Genomic DNA, 23,790 nt, shown 5'->3' on the forward strand with positions numbered 1-23,790 from the left:
ATGGGGTAGATTAAGAGAGCAATTGCGTTTGCGTAACCATAGTTACGCAGCGCAATTGCTTACTTGCCCCGGCGTATCGAATGCTCCTGATTCAGGAACCTCTATACGTCGACTGCAGCCTAAGATATGACTGGCATAAGGCTCCTTATGCCGTCATATCTTAGGCTGCATTCTTACGCAGGCCGCTAGGTGGCGTTCCCGTTGTGGTCAGCGTAGAGTATGCAAATTGCATACTAACGCCGATTCACAACCGTACGCGCGCCCTGCGTACGCAGTTTACGTTGTTTGCGTACGTCGGGTTTTGCGTAAGGCTGCCCCTGCTATTAGCAGGCGCAGCCAATGCTAAGTATACCCGTCGTTCCCGCGTCGCGAAATTTGAAAATTACGTTGTTTGCGGAAGTGAATCGTGAATGGCGCTGGACGCCATTCACGTTCACTTTGAAGCAAATGACGTCCTTGCGACGTCATTTACCGCAATGCACGTCGGGAAAGTTTCCAGACGGAGCATGCGCACTACGTTTGGCGCGGGAACGCGCCTAATTTAAATGATCCACGCCCCCTACTGGATCATTTAAATTGCGCGCTCTTACGCCGTGCATTTTTCAGCAGCGCCCACGCAATTTACGGAGCTACTGCTCCGTGAATCAAGCGTAGCGCAGGAAATTTACGGAGGCGCAGCGGCAAAACGGTGCGCTGCGCCTCCGTAATAAATGGGCAAATGTACCTGAATCTACCCCAGTGTTTTAATCCAGATCTTATACCGGCCAGCTGGGCATTTAATAATCGGATATAATACCTACTATTGTTTTTTGTTTTTGTTACAGGTCTCAGGGGCACTACTAGTTTCAGGAGTTCTCCAGGTTCTTACAGGAATCTTCGGGCTGTGGGGATGGATTCTGCAGTTTTGTGGCCCAATGGTCATTGCCCCGGCGCTGTCCATCATTGGCCTCTCCTGCTACAAGCCAGCGGCCCAGCTCTGTTCTTTCAGCTGGAGCATCTCCTTGAGGTAAACCTAATCCAATCCTAAGAATGGCGCATCCAATCGTTTCTAGAGGGTTCGCTAAATGTAGATATTTGTTGTTGCAATAAACCTTAAAGTGGAGTTCCACCCATAAATATAACATTACATCAGTAGTTTTAAAAAAATGTCATTAGTCCTTTAAGAATTTTTTTTTTTTTTTTTAGATGCCTTCAAAGTGTTGTTGCTAGGCAGAATAGTTAATCGTCCCTCTTCCTGCACCTAGGTGCTTAAGCTTCCTAACCTACACCGCACAGACTCCTGGGAATGTAGTGGGTGTAACTTTCCAGGAGTCTGTGCACTCCCCAGTCTCAAAGAATCATGTGACTTGGACTGTACAGGTGCTGAAACCTGATCTGAAACCTATTGCACTGCTTGTGCAGCACTGAGCATGTGCGAGATCTGCAAGGCTGAAATCCAGGAAGTCTTACAGTCTGGCTTCATGATGCCCACACTTAAGATGGCCCCAGTCGATTTCTATTTTTATAAAGTGTCTAAATGCTGTAACAACCTAACAAAACGGACCTTAGTTTACAGACTAACTTTACTAGAATACATTAAGCTTGTGTATTACAGGGGTATTTATATATAAAAAGTGAAATTGTGGCCGGAACTCCGCTTTAAAAACAATTTAAAATCAGCAGCTACAAATACTGCAGCTGCTGACTTATAATATTTGGACACTTACCTGACCTGATCTGTCGCTCAGCTCTCGGGTGCTGTGACTTCACTTCCTGGATAACCTGCTGCGCATGCGTGAGTCGTGCTGCGCTACCCCACAGGTCCCTGCTGTCTTCTGGGACTTGTGTGTCTCCCAGAAGACAGCGGGGGGAACGGAATAGGCGCTGGACGTGGCGTAGGTCACCGCGGTGATCTATGCCTGAAAGTGCGAGAAAATACCTGTATTACACAGGTATCTGCTCTTTCCTCCCCCTGCAAGGTGCCAAATGTGACACCGAAGGGGGGGGGGGAGGATTCCAAAAAGCGGAAGTTCCATTTTTGGGTGGAACTCCACTTTAAGCACTTGCTGCCCAACGATGTACCCGTATGTCCCCAGGTTTGAGTGGTTATGCCGGGGGCTGTTGCTGCAGCTGCCGTCATGACCATGGTATCTTTTTTTTTTTTTTAGCTGGTGATGCCGTACAATGAAAAAGCAATCCAAACAGTTAATTAGCTGCTGGATTGCTTTCACATGCAGCGGATGGGCTCCCCTGTCGCCACCTTCCACTGGAGAGCCCGGGACTGAACCCAACAGTTCCGCTGGCTTACCATCATAGGCGTGCGCACACGGTGTGCCAGCTGTACCTGGGCACACCCTAATCACCCGTGAGGTATTGATTCCCCCTGCTTCCTGTCTCCCACCCGTAGTCCTGCCAGCTTCCCTCCTTTTTTCTCAGGAGTGGGGAAGGGGCTGGTAAATATTTAATTAACCAGTCCCTTCTTTTTTTCTGAATGAACACAGTACTGATCGCTCTTGTCTTCATTCTTAACTGAAGCATAGTAAACTATGTTTACTGCAGGCTGCAGAAAAAGGAACTGGGGAACCTCTTTCCTTAAGTTTCTTTCTCTGTCGCAAAAGTGAGACATCGGGGGTCTGTTTAGACCAGGGGCGGACTGACAACTCATGGGGCCCCCGGGCAATAGAAGATTATGGGGCCCCCGAGCAATAGAAGATTATGGGGCCCCCGGGCCTACAGATGGCCACTACGCCAGGAGGCGGGGCAGCTAAAATCTCGAGATTTTCACATCAAAAGCATGTCAGTATCGGACATATCAGGGACAGATGTAAAAAAAAAAAACACAGATTTTTACATACTGTCCCTGGTTTTACTGAGCCTGGCAACCCTGATGGGGGCCCCCTAGTGGCATGGGGCCCTCGGGCAGTGCCTGAATGGTCAGTCCGCCCTTGGTTTAGACCCTTCATATTTCACCAAAGCTCCATAACAAGGCTCCTTTTTTAAGTAATAAAAATTGATATTGTAAAAAAACTATTAAAAAAAAATTGTAAAATAATTATTAAATAAATTATTAAAAAAAAAACCTACTGACACCAATCTCTGCTCTACTGACACCGTCCACGGCTCTGCTGATATACACGCGTGTTTATTTGGGCTCTGGGGTGCACACCCTAATGCAATAGGCTGTGCACCCCAATGCTTACCATAGAGATGATCAAGGACAGGAATGTCTATGGTATAAGAAACTGGAAGCGACAAGTATTTTGTCTCTTCTGGTTTCGCCAAGATGTAAACAAGCCATTACTGGCTTGGGAAAGCATCAAATCAAACCGATCTTGGTGTGATCAGATGCTTTTTAAGGGCAGAGGAGAGATCTGGGGTCTAATAGACCCCAGATCTCTCTATAGAGAGGACCTGTCCAGCTGCTCCAGCTATCATAAGGGATGTTGTGATAGCAATAAAAGTGATCAACAACAAAAAAACTGTATAAAAAAGTATATTAAATATGTATTAAAAAAAAAAAAAATTTCCCCATCCCACTGTGCTCGCATGCAAAGGCGAACGGATGCTTTGGACCAGCAGCACGCATACGTAAACAGCGATTGCATCACACATGTAAAATTGTAAAGTATTGCCATAAACATCAGAGCAAGAGCAAACATTCTAGCACCAGATCTCCTGTGTAACTGTAAACTGGTAACCTGTAAAGGCTTTTAAAGTGGTTTTACACCCTGTACATCCACTTTTACCTACAGATAAGCCTAGATTAAAGCGGAGTTCCACCCTGAAAAAAATCTTTTCACCAAAAATCGAAAAAAATAATATTTTTTTTTACTTACCCTAAATAGCTGTTGCTATGCGGAAGTCCCGAATCTGCCTCTTCATCCTCCGCGGTGGATTCTCTTCCTCCTCCTACACTCGGTGTCTTCTTGTGAATGGGGCCCGCTGCATTCTGGGAACTGTGTGTGTCCCAGAAAGCAGCCGGCCCATTCACAAAGCGCCGCTCGCGCATGCGCAGTAGGAAACAGGCAGTGAACCCGCACGGGCTTCACTGCCTGTTACCCTTACTGTGGATGGCGGCACCTGGAGCTGGCAGGATCGAGGATCGGCCTCGGCGGGAGCCGACATCGCTGGCGACACGGACAGGTAAGTGTCCTTATTAAAAGTCAGCAGCTACAGTGCTAGCAGCTGCTGACTTTTAATTTTTTTTTTTTACCGGACATCCGCTTTAAGGCTTTTCTGTAGGTGCTGGAAATATCTCCTAAACCTCCAGTGTGCCGATGTCTATGGCGCATGCACCGTAGACGACGCAGTAGCACTTTAGAAACAGCGATCGTGCCGTTTCTAAAGGAGGTCATGCCGCACCTGGGAGTGACGTCACCCGACTCCGGCCAGTCACAGAGCCAGAGTTTGCGGCCCCCGGAAGGAAGAGGGGTGAAGATGGACGCTCGCTGCTAGTGGGGACAGCGGTGACATCGCAGGCTTCGGTTTCAGGTAAGTGACACATAATGGGCTACTATGCGGTGCATACTAGCCCATTATGCTTTACCTTTGCAGGGAAATAAAGAGGAAGCAAAACCCATCAGTGTTTACTTCCTCTTTATAGCATTGCATTTGGAGTACAGTAGTTTGTCGCTGTTTCGCAAGCATGTGCAGTTTTAAAGTGTGACATGTTAGGTATCTATTTGCTCACTGTAACATCATCTTTTATATTTTACCAAACGGTTGTGTCTTATAATGTCTTTTTGTGCATTCAAATTCATTAAAGTGTATTTTTTCCCAAAAAATTGCATTTGAAAAAACGTTCCGCAAATACCATGTGACATACAAAGTTTCAACACCCATCATTTTATTCTTTAGGGCCTCTGCTTAAAAAGTATATATCGTATTTGGGGGTAATTTTCTAGCCAAAAAATGCTGAATTTTGCTTGTAGGAGAGGAATGTCAGAGTTGGCCTGGGGGGTCAAGTGGTTAAAACACCGAAATGTTCCCCCACTATCAGCTGTGGTGTGATGGAGGATGACATCTGTTAGTGACAGTTTGGGGACAAAGTAAAAACTTTACTTGCAGTGCCATCTTGTGGTGATATTTAGTATTACAGCACATATCTTTTAGCTGGATCTCAATGGCAAGGATCTGATTGGAGCCCTTCATGTTACTAAGTACAAGCAGAGGCCAAAGTCAGTAAATTACAATCCACAGTATATCAAAACATCCAGGACTCAGCAAAGAACTGCAAAACAAAAGGAAGTACGCAATTCTTGTAGCAAAGTATTAGTTGTCGTCAGGGCTTTTTTTCTGGGGGAACGCAGTTCCGGCACCTTCAGCAATGAATGCATGTAATAGTAAGGAGTGCTGGAGGGTCTATTGATGCTGGCTGCTGGGGAATCTATTTTTGCATGGAGGTCTAATGTTACTGGGTAGGTTTATTATTGCTGATGGGGGGTGTTATGCAGGGCTGTCTTAATGAGAGGGCACACCTGGGCACTGCTCTATTTGTGGGGAAAAAAGGACGTAAATTTTGTTTGGGAGCCACGTCGCACGACCGCGCAATTGTCTGTTAACCACTAGCCGACCGCGCACCGCCGTTCTACGTCGGCTCGGCTGGGCGAGAGCGCGTAGTATAACGTCCTCTCTCTCGCCCCCGACTCCCGTGCGTGTGCCCGGCGGGCGCGATCGCCGCCGGGCACATGCGATCGCTCGGTACAGAGCGGGGACCAGGAGCTGTGTGTGTAAACACACAGCTCCCGGTCCTGTCAGCGGGGGAAACGCTGATCTTCTGTTCATACAATGTATGAACAGAAGATCAGTGTTTCCCCTAGTGAGGCCACCCCCCCCCCCACAGTAAGAACACACCCAGGGAACATACTTAACCCCTTCCCCGCCCCCTAGTGTTAACCCCTTCACTGCCAGTGGCATTTTTATAGTAATCCAATGCATTTTTATAGCACTGATCGCTATAAAAATGCCAATGGTCCCAAAAATGTGTCAAAAGTGTCCGAAGTGTCCGCCATAATGTCGCAATACCGAAAAAAAATCGCTGATCGCCGCCATTACTAGTAAAAAAAAATTATATATTTTTGGGGGATATTTATTACAGCAAAAAGTTAAAAATATAAATTTTTTTCAAAATTGTCGCTTTATTTTTGTTTATAGCGCAAAAAATAAAAACTGCAGAGGTGAACAAATACCACCAAAAGAAAGCTCTATTTGTGGGAAAAAAAGGACGCCAATTTTGTTTGGGAGCCACGTCGCACGACCGCGCAATTGTCTGTTAAAGCGACGCAGTCCCGAATCGCAAAAAGTACTCTGGTCTTTGGGCAGCAATATGGTCCGGGGGGTAAGTGGTTAAAGCGACGCAGTGCCGAATCGCAAAACCTGGCCTGGTCCTTTAGCTGCATTTTGGTCCGGGGCTTAAGTGGTTAATGACATTAAAAAAAAAATTCATTTTTTAAAACCCGAAAAACGTTCGTGTGTGCATTAGACTTGAAGACAATTTTCTTATTTTGTCCTATACGGTATGTACTGAAATTCCCAGCATACCCCAGTTCCTCGGATGCGACTCGGCTGTTTATCCGCCTCTCTGTAGTCTTATTGCTCTTGAGGCTGACTATGAAATATCTCTAATATTTGTCCTTTACAGCCTCATCGCAGCGATCACATTTTTGTCACAATCCCTGCGGTCTCTTCACTTCCCCGTCTACATCTGGAATAAGAAAGGAGAAGAAGAAGGGAAGAAGTTTGCTCCGGTCTTTCGCATGTTGTCGGTAAGTTCCGGATCCTCGCGTCACAGTTCTTCATACACAGATGGGCGCGGTGCAGACATTTATATTTCTCTCTATTTATGGTGAATATGACAGATGCTCCTCTGCATTTCTTGTATCTGGATGGTTTGCACCTTCTGGGTTCCACATGAACAGATCGAGTTTCCGAGTGAATTCCGCCTGGCGCAGAACACATCTGGATCCTTCACCAGCAGAACGCGTATGTTTGCAGCTAATCGCGGAGGAAACACTACGGACCCGGCCCCATGGTTCCAGTTTCCATCTCTAGGTATGAATTCATAAAGTGAGCTAAAGCATGGTAAAGGCCCATGTGTGAAGGGCACTATTTGGTTTCAGCAGGATGTGGGGGAACATTCTTTAAATCGGGTCTCCAAACTTTCTAAGCAAAGGGCCAGTTTACTGTCCTTCAGACTTTGGGAGCCAGGCTGTGGTCAGTGGGAGTAAACAGTGCCTCAGGCTTGGTGATCAGTGGAAGTAAAAAGGATTACATAGCACCTGTGGTCAGTAGGAGAAGAAACAATTCCTCAGTATTGGTATCAGTGTGAGGATGAGTGCCCCATCATTGGTATCAGTTGAAGGAATAGTGTCCCATGATTGGTATCAGTGGGAGGAATAGTGCCCCATTATTGGTATGAGTAGGAGGAATAGTGTCCCATCATTGGTATCAGAGGGAGGAATAGTGTCCCATCATTGGTATCAGAGGGAGGAATAGTGTCCCATCATTGGTATCAGTGGGAGGAATAGTGTCCCATCATTGGTATCAGAGGGAGGAATAGTGCCCCATTGTTGTCAGAGGAGGGAATAGTGCCCCATCATTTATATTAGTGGAAGTAATAGTGTCCCAGCCAGGGCCGATCCTAGACAGGGTGCACGGGGTGCTTCTCACCCAGGCGCCGCAGAGGTGAGGGCGCCGAAGCTCCAAAGTGCTCCCCTCCCTCCTCCTTGTCTGTGTCCAGAGGCAGAGCGCATTTAGCGGGTGCTGCGGTTCCCCATCCTGCTTGCTCTCTCCGCTGGCAACCGACAAGAGCGCATACCTCCCGCTGTCCCTGGAATCCGGACTGGGTACCACAGCGGAGCCTAGTACCAGAACACATACACAGCGGAGCACTGGGCTCCGCTAATTAATTCTGTCCGGTGTGCATGGAGCAGTCTCCTGTCTGCCCCTCTGCGTGTGTCGGCTCTTTTCTCATAGGCGGTGTGATGAGAGGCTTCTGGGTTGGCCAATCATCCCGTACACTCCCAGAAATGCTCTCCGAGTGCCACCCTCCAAGTGACCAAAGATGCCACGTATGCCCCGCCCCCTGTAATGTGCTTCTGCTCCCAGCGCGCACGAGCTACAGGGATCTATTGGACAAGTACTGATCTATGGGGACACCTGATGTGGGGGGGCTTCAATGGGGACACCTGCTGTGGGGGGGCTCTGATGGGGGACACCTGCTGTGGGGGGGGCTCTGATGGGGGGCAACTGCTGTGGGGGGCTCTAATGGGGGGCACCTGCTGGGAGGGCTCTGATGGGGGACACCTGCTGGGAGGCTCTGATGGGGGACACCTGCTGTGGCTCTGATGGGAGACACTAATGAAGACTTCTTAGGGGAGCATCTCTGTGTTTGAGTCGTAGCCATAGTATCATGTGTAAAGGGGAGGAGTTAGTAGGATGACCACGCCTATGTGGGGGCGCCAGAAATATTTCTGCACCCAGGCGTCTGTGACCCTAGGATCGGCCCTGGTCCCAGCATTGGCATCAGTGGGAGGAATCTATTTCATCCCAAAGGTGTTCTATCGGGTTGAGGTCAGGACTCTTTGCAGGCCAGTTCAGTTCCTCCACCCCAAACTCACTAATCCATGTCTTTATGGACCTTGCTTTGTGCTCTGGTGGGAAGTCATGTTGGAACAGGAAGGGGCCATCCCCAAACTGTTGCCACAAAGTTGGGAGCATGAAATTGTCCAAAATGTCTTGGTATGCCGACGCCTTAAGAGTTCCCTTCACTGGAACTAAGGGGCCCAACCCAACCCCTGAAAAACAACCCCCACACTATAATCCCCCCTCCACCAAATGATTTGAAATAGTGCACAAAGCAATGTCCATAAGGACATGGATGAGCGAGTTTGGGGTAGAGGAACTTGTCCTGACCTCACCTTTGGGATGAATTAGAGCGGAGACTGATAGCCACGCCTTCTCATCCATCATCAGTGCCTGATTTTCAGGGGTTGGGCTTGGCCCTTTAGTTCCAAGGGAACTCTTGGGGCGAGCCAGGCCTTCTCTGCATCAGTGCCTGACCTCACAAATGCGCTTCTGGAAGAATGGTCAAACATTCCCATAGACACTCCTAAACCTTGTGGACAGCCTTCCCAGAAGAGGTGAAGCTGTTATAGCTGCAAAGGGCGGGGCCAACTCAATATTGAACCCTACGGACTAAAAATGGGCTGCCATTAAAGTTCATGTACATGTAAAGGCAGGCATCCTAAAACGTTTGAAAAATATAGTGTATATAAGAAATATTGCATGTGTAGTTTACTATTCAGCCAGGGAGTAGAGATCTTGGCTAATTTCAGTACTTGCTCCTCTTACCAAATTTATAAAAAAAATAAAAACAAATGGCGCCTACAGACATAGATCAACGTGAAGCATATACATAAAACTGAATGAGTCAGAGTAATGACTCCCTTTGGAGACAGCTCAATATAGTGAGTCAGCATGAGACAGCAGTGCCTTAAAGAGAGCTACTTCTGCTGCTCTTTAGCTAAGCCATAGTGATTTAGGAATCCTTTATCATGAGATAAATTATAGTTTGTGAAAAATATATATATATTCACATACTGTATATATACATAACGTATATACTTTTTAATATAAAACATGAGTTAAATAAAGTTTTATAGACGTTAAAATTAAAAATTATTTCTTCCCCGGTCGGTGTGACTCAACTTTTAAGCAAAAGATACTAGTTTTTCTGCATTCACTGATTTCCTTTCTTGTCTTTCTTGTTTGTCTGTCTTGTCCACACAGGGGCCTGGGGATGGCCACGGCTCAGTGTGAAGACTCTCAGTATGGGCATTGCCATGACCCTGACCTCCTGCCTGTCTTCCCTTGGGTGTTATATCTTATGTTCCCGGATGCTGTGCTGCCCCCCTCTACCGTTCCACTCCTGTAACCGTGGCATATGCATGGAGGGGGTTGGAAATATCCTCTCCGGAATGTTGGGTGGAGTGTGCGGTGCCGGATCCAACATCCCCAGTGCTGGCGTTACCGGAATCACCCAGGTACTCAAAGCCTCCAGTGACACCTGTAACCTAAAATCCCAACCAACTTTGTGGTTTTGCAAGGCAGGACAGTAAATGAATCAACATATTTTTAAATCGTTTAACCAAATTACAAAGTAGACAAATAGTAAACTCATTGGCCCGGATTCACAGACATCGGTGCATATTTATGCCGCTGTAGCGTATCTCTTTTACGCTACGTTGGCGCAGCGCACAGAGGCAAGCACTGGATTCACAAAGCACTTGCTTTCACTCACTGTTAAAGATACACTGGGTTTCCTCGGCGTAAGCCAGCGTAGGTGGAAGTGGGCGTGAGCCCTGCTAATGAGGCGTGACCCCATGCAAATGATGCGTCATAGAAGTAATGAAAATGAACGGCGCATGCGCAGTCCCGTGGCCGCATCCCAGTGCGCATGCTCAGAATCACGTCGAAACAACTGCCTAAGATACGTCGAATCACTGCCTACGACGTGAACGTAACCTACGCCTAGCCATATTCACGAACTACGTAAACGACGTAAAATACGACGGCTGTGTTTCCCGGTCCATACCTTTGCATGAGTTGCTCCTCCTATATGGGGAATAACTTACGCCGGACGTAAGTCTTACGCAAACCGCGTATATGATGAGCCGGGCACAACTACGTTTGTGAATCGGCGTATCTCCTTCATTTGCATATGTGCATAGAAAATCTATGGGAGCGGCAAATGCGCCCGGCATAAATATGCGCCCACGATACGACGGCGTAGGCAAGTTACGTCGGTTGTAGGAAGCCTATTTTCAGGCGTATCTAGTTTTGTGGGCACGGCGCACAGATACGACGGCGCATAGTTACACTTACGCGGCGTATCTCGAGATACGTCGGCGTAAGTGCTACGTGAATCCGGGCCAATATGTGTTGCTTGTCTTTGACTTTTTGCCATCCTTGTGAAATATTCATCAATTGAAATAGTAAGTTATGAATAAATTCTATCGCTGTCTGTAACTTTGGACTGCCGTGTATGGAAATCTAAAAGTGTGAGCAAAACCTAAAGAGGACCTTCACCCATCCTACGACTAGGCATCATATCACTCCTCCCCTCTCCACAATGTCAAATGTAAAAAATGCTTGTTTATCCCTTTCATTATTTTTATTTTTTTTAAGTTAGTCCCACCCCACGGCCACCATTCTTACCTAGGCAAGAATGATGTCTTCTGTTCTCTGATGCCTCCTGAGGTATGCACATCACATTTTGTTGAAATTCGTTGAAATTCTTTTCATTTATTAATTTTCTAACTAATTCAAACTTTTTGGAATGGTTGGAATTCGGATCGGTTGAAAAACTATTGACCGATTTGAATTCTGTGTGATGAATAGCTGGCTGTTAAAGCAGTGAGCCAGAAAGCCAGCCGCACACGTCCTTAACAACCGATGACTCATCAGCTGTCAGCGGGCTTCCCCACTGAGAGCTGAAATGTAAACAAAAGAATGCATGGTATAGATTTTAAGGGGAACCCCACAGCAAAATAATACAAAAAAAAACGGCCTGGGGTTCCCCCCAAAATCCAAGATCCGAGCATGCAGCCTGGCAGGTCAGGAAAGGGGTGGAACAAACGAGCGCCCCCCCCCCAACTGAACCATACCAGGAGATATAGCCTCAACATGGGGGTGTGCTTTGGGCAGCTAGCAACCCTGCCCCTTTGGAACGTCACCGACCGGGGCATGCTAGGTCGATGATGTCACAAGGGGGCGGGGCATCTCCTGACTGAAGTCATCAGGTGACTCCGCCCCTTACCTATTTAGGAGATGTCACAAGGAGGAGCAGGCAGTCGGTGTGGAGCCTTAGACGAGTCCAGAGTTTTTTTGTTTTCTTTTTTTTGGGTCAAGAGATGCAGCGGATGGCGTGATTGAGGATGGGTCTACATCGTGGGACACTGTTTTTTATTTTTTAATAAAGGAATGGTCAAAAACTTGTGTACTGTCTTTATTCACTTTTTTGGTGAATGGGTAGGGGGACCCCATACTCATTCACATAGGGGGGCTGGGATCTAGGGGCCCCCTTGTTAAAGGGGGCTTCCAGATTTAGAATAAGCCCCCCGCCTAGACAGATTTAGAATAAGCACCCCACAACCACAGTCCAGGGTTGTGGGGAAGAGGCCCTGTCCCTATCAACATGGGGACAAGGTGCTTTAGTGTGGAGAGCGGCAGAGGCCCCCCCCCCCACTCCAAAGGACTCCCCCCATGTTGAGGGCTTGTGTCCTGGTATGGTTCAAGAGGTGAGCAGGGCTGGGCAGGGGAATATGTAAACTGAGCACAATGCTGCCTGATGGGTAAGAAGGGGGGGGGGGAGGACAGGGGGGGCAGACTGAATGTCTTATTTAAAGAGGAGTTCCACCCAAATTTGGAACTTCCTCTTAACCCACTCCTCTCCCCCTTACATGCCACATTTGGCATGTAATTTTTTTTGGGGGGGAGTGGGGGCTTCAGGAAGAGTGGGACTTCCTGTCCCACTTCCTCCTTCCTGTAGGCGACTAAGCTTAATCGCCTACAGGAAGGGGTTGCTGTAGGCGATCGCCTAGGACACGTCACAGGTCCTAGGCGATCTCCTGGCCAATTACACGGCGCAGCGCCGGGCCGCGCCTCTCGCGCATGCGCAGTGCCGCTCGCGCATGCGCAGTGGGTGCCCGGCCATGAAGCCGAAAGCTGTCACGGCCGGGTGCCCACACTGAGAATGAAGACGCCGGCCGGGGAGGGGGGGAGAGGAGCTGAGCCCCAGCCGGCGCGTCGCTTGAGCGCTGGAGCAGGTAAGTGTCTGTTTATTAAAAGCCAGCAGCTACACTTTTTGTAGCTGCTGACTTTTAATAAACATACAAATTGGCTGGAACTCCCCTTTAAGCATTCATGTCTCAGCTCCAGTGTAATAATGTTACCGATGTTCCTGGAATACAGTATATGAAGGCTAAGCTTACTCTTTTTGACTTTTGTAATCCAGGTCAGGATTGCAGGACACATGACAGGAAAGTGACGCTGATAGATGTTTTTGTATTTCATTTCAGGTGGGTTCCCGTCACTCCAGCCAGTTGAGTGCAATACTCTTCGTTCTCTTGGGCTGCTCTCCCCGGCTCTCCCAGTTGCTGATGACAATCCCTTTTGCTGTCCATGGTAGGTTTCTTCTTTCCTGTGCATTTTGTGCTGATATTTACTATCTGATAACCTGCTAGCAGGGGCGGACTGACAACTCATGGGGCCCCCTAGTGGCATGGGGCCCTCGTTCACTGCCCGAATGGTCAGTCCGCCCCTGCCTGCTAGATATAAGTTATGGCAAGTGTTTGAATGGATAATTTAGCATTTTTCATGACCAAGTCAACTGTTTATTATAAGGAAGGTTTGTGAAGCTACTCTGGACAGACAAGCAAGGTGAAATTAATCTAGTGAGATCTACTTTGCAGAGGGAGGAAAAAGAAATGGAGCGTGTCGGCACAGCCTGGTCGCCAGCGCCATAGCACCCAACAGCATCATGACGTTGTGCGGATGGCCGACTGCCTCAACTAACCAATGATGCTGGATCACCAGCTTAGAAGTGTTAGTGCCAAGCCAGGGACTGCATTCCTAAAAAGAGGACACATCCGGAGAGACTTTTTATTGGGGTCATCCTATTAAAATCAGGAACTGTCCCTGGAAATTGGAAACATTTGGTCAGCCAACCATAGCACAGAGTGCTGCTGCATCCAGATGTGAAGTGTAACTGCATCTGAATGCTGCAGTCCAGCCGCTCACCTGAATGAGCCCTAAACTCACACTCAATTAGCTTGTTTTCTTATTGTGCTGTCCAGAGAATTGCAGCTTTTGTAGCCTTTTTGACTATGGCAACCAATCCTCCTGTTGAAATGTCTTCCTTCTTCATTTAGGTGGCACGTTGTGTCTGACATTCTCCATGGCGGTAGGCGGAGGAGTCTCCTTCTTTCAGTATGCAGATATTGACTCGGGAAGAAACATCTTCATTGTTGGCTTTACAATGTTCATGGCTCTGCTGGTGCCTCGCTGGCTGGAAGCAATGCCAACCAAACTGGACACAGGTGAGCAAAAAAATCTTCAGTAGTGAAAATACTAGTCACAGCATGTCTAATCCCAATTGCCGTACCCAAGGCTTTTTTTCAGGTGGAACTCAGTTCCACCACCTTTGGCTCAGACCCTTTGGTACCCGCTTACCTCAATCACTTGTATACACAAAAGTCCAGTTTCTGGGCCAGATTCTCAAAAGAGTTACGCCGGTGTATCTACAGATACACCGGCCTAATTCGAAAATCCCGCCGGCGTATCATTGTTTTGTATTCTCAAAACAAGATACGCCAGAATTAGGCTAGGATCCGACTGGTGTAAGTCACTTACACCGTCGGATCCTAAATGCAATACTACGCTGGCCGCTAGGTGGCTTTTTACGTCAATTTCAGCGTCGCATATGCAAATGAGCCGAATACGCCGATTCCCGAGCGTTTTTGCGCCGCAATTTACGTTGTTTCCGTAAGCGCAAGGTTACCCCTGCTATATGAGGGGTAACCTTACGTCGGTCCGCCGTATGCCATGTTAAGTATGGCCGTCGGGACAGCGTCTGGCTTTTCCGTTGTTTACGTAACTCGTCGCGAATAGGGCTGTGCGTTAATTACGTTCACGTCGCAACCAATGTATTTGCGGCATACTACGGAGCATGCGCAGTGGCTTACGTTTAAGGCCGGCGCATGTGCATTTCGTTCGGCACGGGGGCGTGCTTAATTTAAATACAAGCCGCCCCCTTTGATTTACGCGGGGATACGCCGGGCCATTTAGACTACGCCGCCGCAAATTACGGAGCAAGTGCTTGGAGAATACGGCACTTGCTCCAGTAAGTTGCGGCGGCGTAGTGTTAATGGCATACGCTACGCCCCGCTCGTAGATACGCTGATCTACGAGAATCTGGCCCTCTGTGTTTACAAGTGCCAGCTCTGCACTCTGTTGCCTCGTACACACGACCAGTTTTCCCGTTGAGAAAACTGCCATGACAGCTTTTGGCTGGGAAAACTGGCCGCGTGTATGCTCCATGGCAGGAAAACCTCCGGGAATCCCGGCGGGAAAAATTAGAACATGTTCTCTTTTTTCCTGCCGCGATTCCCGGTGGTCTTTTCCCCGGCAGTTTTCCTATGGGAAACACTGCGGTGGAGCATACACACGGCTGGGTTTCCCGGCCATAGCTCTCATGGCAGTCCGTGTGTAGAAAAAGCTGCCGAGCCAGTTCTCGGCTTTCCCCTCGGGTTTCCTAGCTGACTTTTTACCGCCGGGAAAACCGTGTGTACAAGGCATGTGTGTAACCCCCATGAACTCTGCTCTCTGTATGTAATGCAATTCTGGTATTTAATGCCCCTTTAGGTCTTTAAGACCCTCCTACTGTTTGTGAAATCTGACTGTTCTGTTCCCACATGAAGGCGAATGAAGGTATAACTGATAATAGCTGTGTGACTTCTTACCTTCGTATCCAAGCAGTGGGGCAGACAGGACCGGCAGATGTTCAGGTTAGATGGATCCAGACTCAGACATGAAGATGAAATCAGCGTAGGTTTATTCAATCCAGATAAGACAACAAACGGTGATACAATACTGTTCTGTAGTAGTGGTATCAATGCTGACTTGTTAGAATATGTCCTGAGGCTAGCTGCTGTGGCTGCAGAGCTGCTGCTGAGCTGCTGCTGAGCTGCTGCTAACTACTGCTGACTTCTGCGTGACTTCTGCGTGACTTCTGCGTGGTCAAAAACTGATGCCTGCTCGAGCCCAAAAATGTGGAGTGTCTAGTCACACAGCCATGAGGAGATAACTGAAATGGCTGCCCCCAGTGAAGAGACCTGCCCAGCAAGAGTCCACGCCTCCGAATAGAAAAAACTTTACTAACAAGAACAGGGACGTGTGGCATGCAAATTCTGGCCAGCAGATGGCAGCAGTGAAAGAAATGCATGAAAACAAACATGTAGAAATAAAGATTAATAATGTAATGTACAAATAACTATAAGGAGAACAGCACACTGACCACACCCACTATTTGATGTGATTTGGAGGGTGTGTGTGGGGGAGGGGTTTTGGGTGGGTCTTGGTTGAGTTCCAGTATTGTTTGAGAAAAAAAGCCAAAGGGCATGGCTACTGTAGTACTACATAACTCACCTACTTTGAGATTGCATTTTCAAGCACAGCTGGGAATTGTTCATATTTTGTATTCATTCTCACTAGGGATGAGCTTCATGTTCGACTCGAACATCGTATGTTCGATTGATCGTCGAATTACGAACGTTTTGGGCCGTTCGCGCCAAATTCGAGTGGTGTTTCACGGCCCATAATTCACTGCGGCATCGCAGTGCATTGCTGGCTGATAATTGGCCAAGCATGCACTATGACCCGCATGCTTGGCCAATCACAGTTTGCAAAAAACGGAGAGCCATAATTGGCCAAAGCCAGGGTGGCTTTGGCCAATTATTGCTCAGGGTGTTAAGTACATGCCCCACACTATAAAAGGCTGCCTGCAGGTCAGCCTTGTGTATTGTGTTGCGGTGGTTAAGAGAGAGAAGACACAGAGAGAGAGAGAGAGAGAGTCATTTTTAGTAGGTAGATAGAGTAGGCAGGCTAGTCAGTTTAAAGCGGGGGTTCACCCTATCGACAGGAAAAAAAATTTTTTTTTATCTTTTACCTTTAAATCAGGCACTGTAGCGCGAGCTACAGTATGCCTGTCCCGAATTTTTTCCCCCCATACTCACCTTGTAGTCGTCCATCGAAGATACCGGGGAATGGGCGTGCCTCTGGAGACGGAGGATGATTGACGGCCGGCTCTGGCGCGTCACGCTTCTCCGGAAATAGCCGAAATAGGCTTGGTCTTCACGACGCGTGCGCATAGCCTGTGCGCACGCGCCGTGAAGAGCCGAGACCTACTCCGGCTGTCTTCGGGGAGAGTGACGTGCCAGGGCCGGCCGTCAATCATCCTCCCTCTCCATAGGCACGCCCATTCCCCGCGGGAGCCGGAATCTACGATGGACGACTACGAGGTGAGTACGGGGTTAAAAAAATCGGGACAGGCATACTGTAGCTCGCGCTACAATGCCTGTCTCGATGGTAACATCATGGGATTGTGGGTGAACTACCGCTTTAAGTTACAGTGTGTAGAGGATATATATGCATCCCAGGTGTTGTACATATATTTATACACTGTATAGTTTAGCTAGATCCGCACTTCCTAATTTACTGGCAGGCAGGTGATTGTGCTAGCTGCAGTATTCTCACATGGTGTACTGTCTGTGTCCTCTGCAGTGTGCACCTAAAGCTACGTGGTGTGTACTGCCTGTGTCCTCTGCAGTGTGCACCTAAAGCTACGTGGTGTGTGTACTGCCCGTGTCCTCTGCAGTGTGCACCTAATACGACGTGGTGTGTGTACTGTCTGTGTCTGTGCTATTTTTCTCAATGATTTTCATCCATATTGCAGGGACCAGACATTACATTAAAGCCGCAAGCAGTTTTAAATTACTTTTTTCTTATAGTAATCTCATTTTGTGCAGGGACAGTTCTAAACACGTGCCACTTCACAGGCATACTATAGACACCCAGCAGGTACGATATTTAAAGGAATTTTTTTTCACTTTAAGCGTCATTAAAATCACTGCTCCAAAACCGAACGGGGGGGGGGGTGTTCGGCTCATCCCTAATTCTCACCTAGTGTTATGCAAGTTTGGAACCTGCAACCAGAGCATGCAGTAGATTGTTACTTTGTAAGTCTTGTGTAGCACCCTCCTAGATAGGTGCTAGGTTAGGTAAGTTTCATTATTAGCTTACTACAATCAGTTGAGCTGCGTGTGATTATTTTGGTCTGTTTTGTGTCTCACTGGCTGCAGGGTTGACTGCTTCCCCCTGTTTTCTTTAAGGGTTCTGAAGATAGTGGGCTGGTAAAGTCAAATCAACAGCTGAATATTTATGCAGCACTAACCAGTCCCTGGGGAGTGGTGCCCAGATAGGGCCAGATTCTTAGAGGAGATACACGGCGTATCTCCAGATAAGCCGTCGTATCTCTGTGTCCGGTCGGTTGTATCTATGCGCCTGATTCTTAGAATCAGTTACGCATAGATATCTATTAGATCCGACAGGTGTAAGTCTCTTACGCCGTCGGATCATAACTGCATTTTTACGCTGACCGCTAGGGGCGTGTATGCTGATTTACGCGTCGAAATATGTAAATCAGCAAGATACGCGAATTCACAAACGTACGCCCGACCGACGCAGTACAGTTACGCCGTTTACGTTAGGCTTTTCCCGGCGTACAGTTACCCCTGCTATATGGTGGCGTACCGATGTTAACTACTAGCCAACCAGCCACCGTCATTATACGGCGGCAGGTCGGCTCTTCTGGGCGAGAGCCCGTAGCTATACGTCCGCTCCTCGAGCGGCCACTAGGGGCGCGTGCGCCCCGCCGGAGGCGCGCGCCCCCCGCTCGCCCCCGACTCCCGTGTGTGTGCCCGGCGGGCGCGATCGCCGCCGGGCACACGCGATCGCTCGTTACAGAGCGGGGCCCGGGAGCTGTGTGTGTAAACACACAGCTCCCGGTCCTGTCAGCAGGGGAAATGCTGATCTTCGGTTCATACAATGTATGAACCGAGGATCAGTGTTTCTCCTAGTGAGGCCACCCCCCCCCCCACAGTAAGAACACACCCAGGCATACTTAACCCCTTCCCCGCCCCCTAGTGTTAACCCCTTCACTGCCAGTGGCATTTTTATAGTAATCCAATGCATTTTTATAGCACTGATCGCTATAAAAATGCCAATGGTCCCAAAAATGTGTCAAAAGTCACCGAAGTGTCCGCCATAATGTCGCAATACCGAAAAAAAAATCGCTGATCGCCGCCATTACTAGTAAAAAAAATATAATAAAAATTACATAAAAATACCCCCTATTTTGTAAACGCTATAACTTTTGCGCAAACCAATCAATAAACGCTTATTGCGATTTTTTTTTTTTTACGAAAAATATGTAGAAGAAAACGTATCGGCCTAAACTGAGGAAAAAAAATGTTTTTTTATATATTTTCGGGGGATATTTATTATAGCAAAATGTAAAAAATATTATTTTTTTCAAAATTGTCTCTCTATTTTTGTTTATAGCGCAAAAACTAAAAACCGCAGAGGTGATCAAATAACACCAAAAGAAAGCTCTATTTGTGGGAAAAAAAGGACGCCAATTTTGTTTGGGAGCCACGTCGCACGACCGCGCAATTGTCTGTTAAAGCGACGCAGTCCCGAATCGCAAAAAGTACTCTGGTCTTTGGGCAGCAATATGGTCCGGGGGTTTAGTGGTTAAGTATGGCCGTCGTTCCCGCGTCGAAATTTGAAAAAGTTACGTTGTTTGCGTAAATCATCCGTGAATGGGGCTGGACGTCATTTACGTTCACATTGAAACCAATGACGTCCTTGCGGCGTACTTTGGAGCAATGCACACTGGGAAATTCCACGGACGGGAAAAACGTCAATCCTGTCGGGTCAAGCCTGTTTTACATAACACACGCCCACCTCTTCACAATTTGAATTAGGCGGGCTTACGCCGGCCTATTTACGCTACGGCGCCGCAACTTTTTTTTGAGAATACGGCACTTGCCTGTAAAAGTTGCGGAGGCATAACGTAAATAGGATACGTTACGCCTGCACAAAGTTACGCGATTCTACGTGAATCTAGCCCATAGTGTCTGGGAGGGAGCATAAATAGCATGGGGCTTGGAACAAAAAGGCTCTTGTCCTTAAGGACGAAATCCCAGCTTGGAGGTTTGCTGCCCTTCTGGGCAGGATTGTCACATGTCTGCTGCTCATTGATGTAGCCCTCTGGAGTTTAATCTGGGAGCGGCGCCTCACAAAATTTTGTATTTTTTTTACAATATTTTTTTTTTTGCTATAATTGTTTAGTATTGTTTTTTTGCAAAAAAAGATTAGGAGCCCCACTGGGGGAATTGGTGAAATATCTGGGGTCTAAGGAGACCCTTGATGTCTCACTTTGAGACAGAGAAAGGGATTGAGGACAGATATTCCCCGACCCCTTTCTTTGCATCCAAGCAGGGGGAATCTGCCCAGCACAGGGTGATTAGGGTGTGCCCAGGCACACGCCTATGGTGTGTTGCATTAAGGAAGCTTATTCATTTGAATGGGTTTGCAGTGTACGATAACCAAAAATCAGATCTGCAACAATTTTTAAGATGCAGTGCACCGCAACACACAGTATTGTGCTGAAACATGGGTGCAATGTATTAGTGCATTGGGGTGGCTTTAATATTAAATGGCACTTGGCCACAGACCCTTGATGTCAAAGGACCATTTCTGCATGCCGAGATTAAACCTATTTTACTTGCTGAGAAGGCAGTACAACTTAGAAGTTTATTTGGGCTTTGAATTAAACATAATGGGCTCCAGGGTTTGAATCACTGTAGCAGGAACATGAGCCTGGCCCAAGCCAGAGACCGATAGGAAGGGTTCCCTGCCCCAAGTATTATGTAGGTGTTATATGAATATTGTGAATTACTATTCTTCCACTTATAATCAGGAATTGTGTGTATTCTGTTCATCTGTCTCTGTGTCTCCATCTAGGCTTGCCTGCAGTGGATATGCTCCTGTTCTCTCTTCTCACCACCCCCATTTTTCTAGGAGGATTATTCTCATTTATTCTGGATAATACAGTGGAAGGTGAGAGATAAACCCACCACATTATATACAGTATGTGCTATGCACCTTGGCCCGGATTCACGTAGCACTTACGCCGACGTATCTCGAGATACGCCGCGTAAGTCTAACTATGCACCATCGTATCTGTGCGCCGTGCCCACAAAACTAGATATGCCTGACAATAGGCTTCCTATGACCGACGTAACTTGCCTACGCAGCGTATCGTGGGCGCATATTTACGCTGGGCGCATTTGCCGCTCCCATTGATTTTCTATGCACATATGCAAATGAGGGAGATACGCCAATTCACAAATGTACTTGCGCCCGGCGCATAATATACGCAGTTTGCGATAATTGTACATCCGGCGTTAAGTTATTCCCCATATATGAGGCGCAACTCATGCTAAGGTATGGACCAAGGAACACAGCCGTCGTATTTTACGTAGTTTATGTAGTACGTGAATAGGGCTGGGCGTAGGTTTTGTTCACGTCGTTGGCAGTGATCCATCGTATCTTAGGGAGTAATTCCGATGTGATTCTGAGCATGCGCACAGGGATACATCCACGGGACGGCGCATGCACCGTTTGTTTTAAGTACTTGTATGGCATTCGGCCCATCATTTGCATGGGGTCACGTCTCATTAGCATGGCTCACGCCCACTGCCACTTACGACGAGTTACGCCGAGGGAACCCAGAGTAGATTAGGGAGAAAGTGCTTTGTGAATACTGTGCTCGCCGCTCTGCGCTACGTCGGCGTAGCGTATATTCGATACGCTACGCCGGCATAACTACGCGACAAGGTATGTGAATCCGGGCCCTTGTGTTTTGAAAATGTAAAGTCAGGTATTTTTACCTGTACACAGGCTTTTGGTTGTGAGAGAATAAGTGCACCCCACATCCCGAACACTGGCGATGGCCAAAAGTGGAGGTGGTCAATCAAGGTGCAATACTTCAAACCATACGCCATGTTGCTTCACATCGTATGGCTTGTAGTGTTGCACCTTTTGTCCCTCTGTTTTTTTTTTAGGCAAAAGAAACTCTGGGGGTACACTTTTTTTCCCACCCTTTCTTCCACTGGTTTTAAGTGCTTTTGCTGGGTGTATGTCTTCTATTCCAATCCTTTTTTTTCTCTACCTTTTCTGCATACAGGATCTTTGGAGGAACGGGGGCTACATAAAAGCATTTCCCTCTGGCCATCTACCTCCGGTGACAACACGCGCAGGGGTCAGGATGAGCAGCTGGCACAGACTTACAGCCTTCCTCCAGTTGTGGCTCGCTTCTTTCCCACCGTGTACCCCTTTACCCAACTGTGCCCCCCTCCATCTGAGACGGTGGTAATAACAGAGGGGGAGGATCACAAACTGTTACCAGTAAGATCACCAGTGACTGATGGTGAGCAGGGATTGCTACCAAGCACAGAAAACTGTGGTTCTGAACCTGGAGGACCTGTATAATGGACTTTATTTATAGCTTGTGTAATTGGAAATGGTACTGATATTAAACTGGTCTGTGGAGTCAATGGATGAAAATCCCAAAGAAATATTTCTGACCCAAGAAAATTTGGAAAAGTGTACACAGTAGTACAATGTCTATCAAACCACATGACTAGCAACCTCCAAATTGAGGTTCTTACCTCTTTTCTGTGCAGGTTGTCTACATTTAGCTGTGCAATCGAATATGCACCAATGTTAGAACCGGTGCACTCAGTACTCTATAACAGGTCAGACACACCCCCTCTCTGTGCAATACAAGTCTGTGTGAGGACAATTGTGATGAGAGGGTGTGGCCAATACTCAGCTCTACCAACATAGAGCACTGAACTGGGAGCATGGAGCCGCATTTTCACCGATACAAAAGGGTAATTTAAAGACATTTCAAGGCAAACTGCAGTCACAAATCGGAACGTGCTGGAGTACAAGATGGATAACTTCAATTGGACTTTAAAAATAGTTATTTTTTAACCAATGAATTTTAACCACTTAAGGACCGGACCAATATGCTGCCTAAAGACCCAAGGTGTTTTTACAGTTCGGGACTGCGTCGCTTTAACAGACAATTGCGCGGTCGTGCGACGTGGCTCCCAAACAAAATTGGCGTCCTTTTTTCCCCACAAATAGAGCTTTCTTTTGGTGGTATTTGATCACCTCGGCGGTTTTTATTTTTTGCGCTATAAACAAAAATAGAGCGACAATTTTGAAAAAAATGCAATATTTTTTACTTTTTGCTATAATAAATATCCCCCAAAAACATATATACAATTTTTTTTTCCCTCAGTTTAGGCCGATACGTATTCTTGTACCTATTTTTGGTAAAAAAAATCGCAATAAGCGTTTATCGATTGGTTTGCGCAAAATTTATAGCATTTACAAAATAGGGGATAGTTTTATTGCATTTTTATTAATTATTTTTTTTTTTTTACTACTAATGGCGGCGATCAGCGATTTTTTTCGTGACTGCGACATTATGGCGGACACTTCGGACAACTTTGACACATTTTTGGGACCGTTGTCATTTTCACAGCAAAAAGTGCATTTAAATTGCATTGTTTATTGTGAAAATGACAGTTGCAGTTTGGGAGTTAACCACAGGGGGCGCTGTAGGATTTAGTGTACACTTAGTGTGTGTTTACTAGTGTAGGGGGGTGTGGCTGTAGGAATGACGTCATCGATCGAGTCTCCCCTATAAAGGGGATCACTCGATCGATGCAGCGCCTTAGTGAAGCACGGGGAAGCCGTGTTTACATACGGCTCTCCCCGTTCTTCAGCTCCGGGGAGCGATCGCGACAAATAGCCGCGCCGTCGTCCCGGATCGCTCCCCGAGGGAACCCGACCGCCGCGTGCTACGCGGGGGGGGGGTCCCGATCGGACCCCCGACCCACGTCTAGGCAGGGACGTACATGTACGCCAATGTGCCTGTACGTGCCATTCTGCCGACGTATATGTACATGCGGCGGTCGGGAAGTGGTTAAACATGTGAAAAACAAGAACAAAGGGCGCACCAGCCATGTGAATTAACTTAAAAACTATTTTATTGAAGAAATAAAACAGATGTCTACTCACAAACAGCACATGGCATCTACCTCATCAGGT

General features: G+C 47.4%; 1 protein-coding gene across 1 annotated transcript in view; it reads left to right on the plus strand.

The window, feature by feature from the left end:
- SLC23A3 (solute carrier family 23 member 3) overlaps positions 1–22,711 on the plus strand; it is a 49,961-nt gene extending 27,250 nt beyond the window's left edge. The window contains exons 5-12 of the mRNA XM_040358119.1: positions 825–1,006; positions 6,620–6,743; positions 6,837–7,029; positions 9,769–10,022; positions 13,059–13,164; positions 13,911–14,078; positions 20,626–20,721; positions 21,851–22,711. Of these exons, the coding sequence (XP_040214053.1) occupies positions 825–1,006; positions 6,620–6,743; positions 6,837–7,029; positions 9,769–10,022; positions 13,059–13,164; positions 13,911–14,078; positions 20,626–20,721; positions 21,851–22,155 (1,428 nt within the window). The 3' untranslated portion in view covers positions 22,156–22,711. The remainder of the gene's footprint in view (positions 1–824; positions 1,007–6,619; positions 6,744–6,836; positions 7,030–9,768; positions 10,023–13,058; positions 13,165–13,910; positions 14,079–20,625; positions 20,722–21,850) is intronic.
- The last annotated feature ends 1,079 nt before the right edge of the window (positions 22,712–23,790 follow it).

This window comes from Rana temporaria, chromosome 6 (assembly GCF_905171775.1).
Source record: "Rana temporaria chromosome 6, aRanTem1.1, whole genome shotgun sequence".
Taxonomy (NCBI): domain Eukaryota; kingdom Metazoa; phylum Chordata; class Amphibia; order Anura; family Ranidae; genus Rana; species Rana temporaria.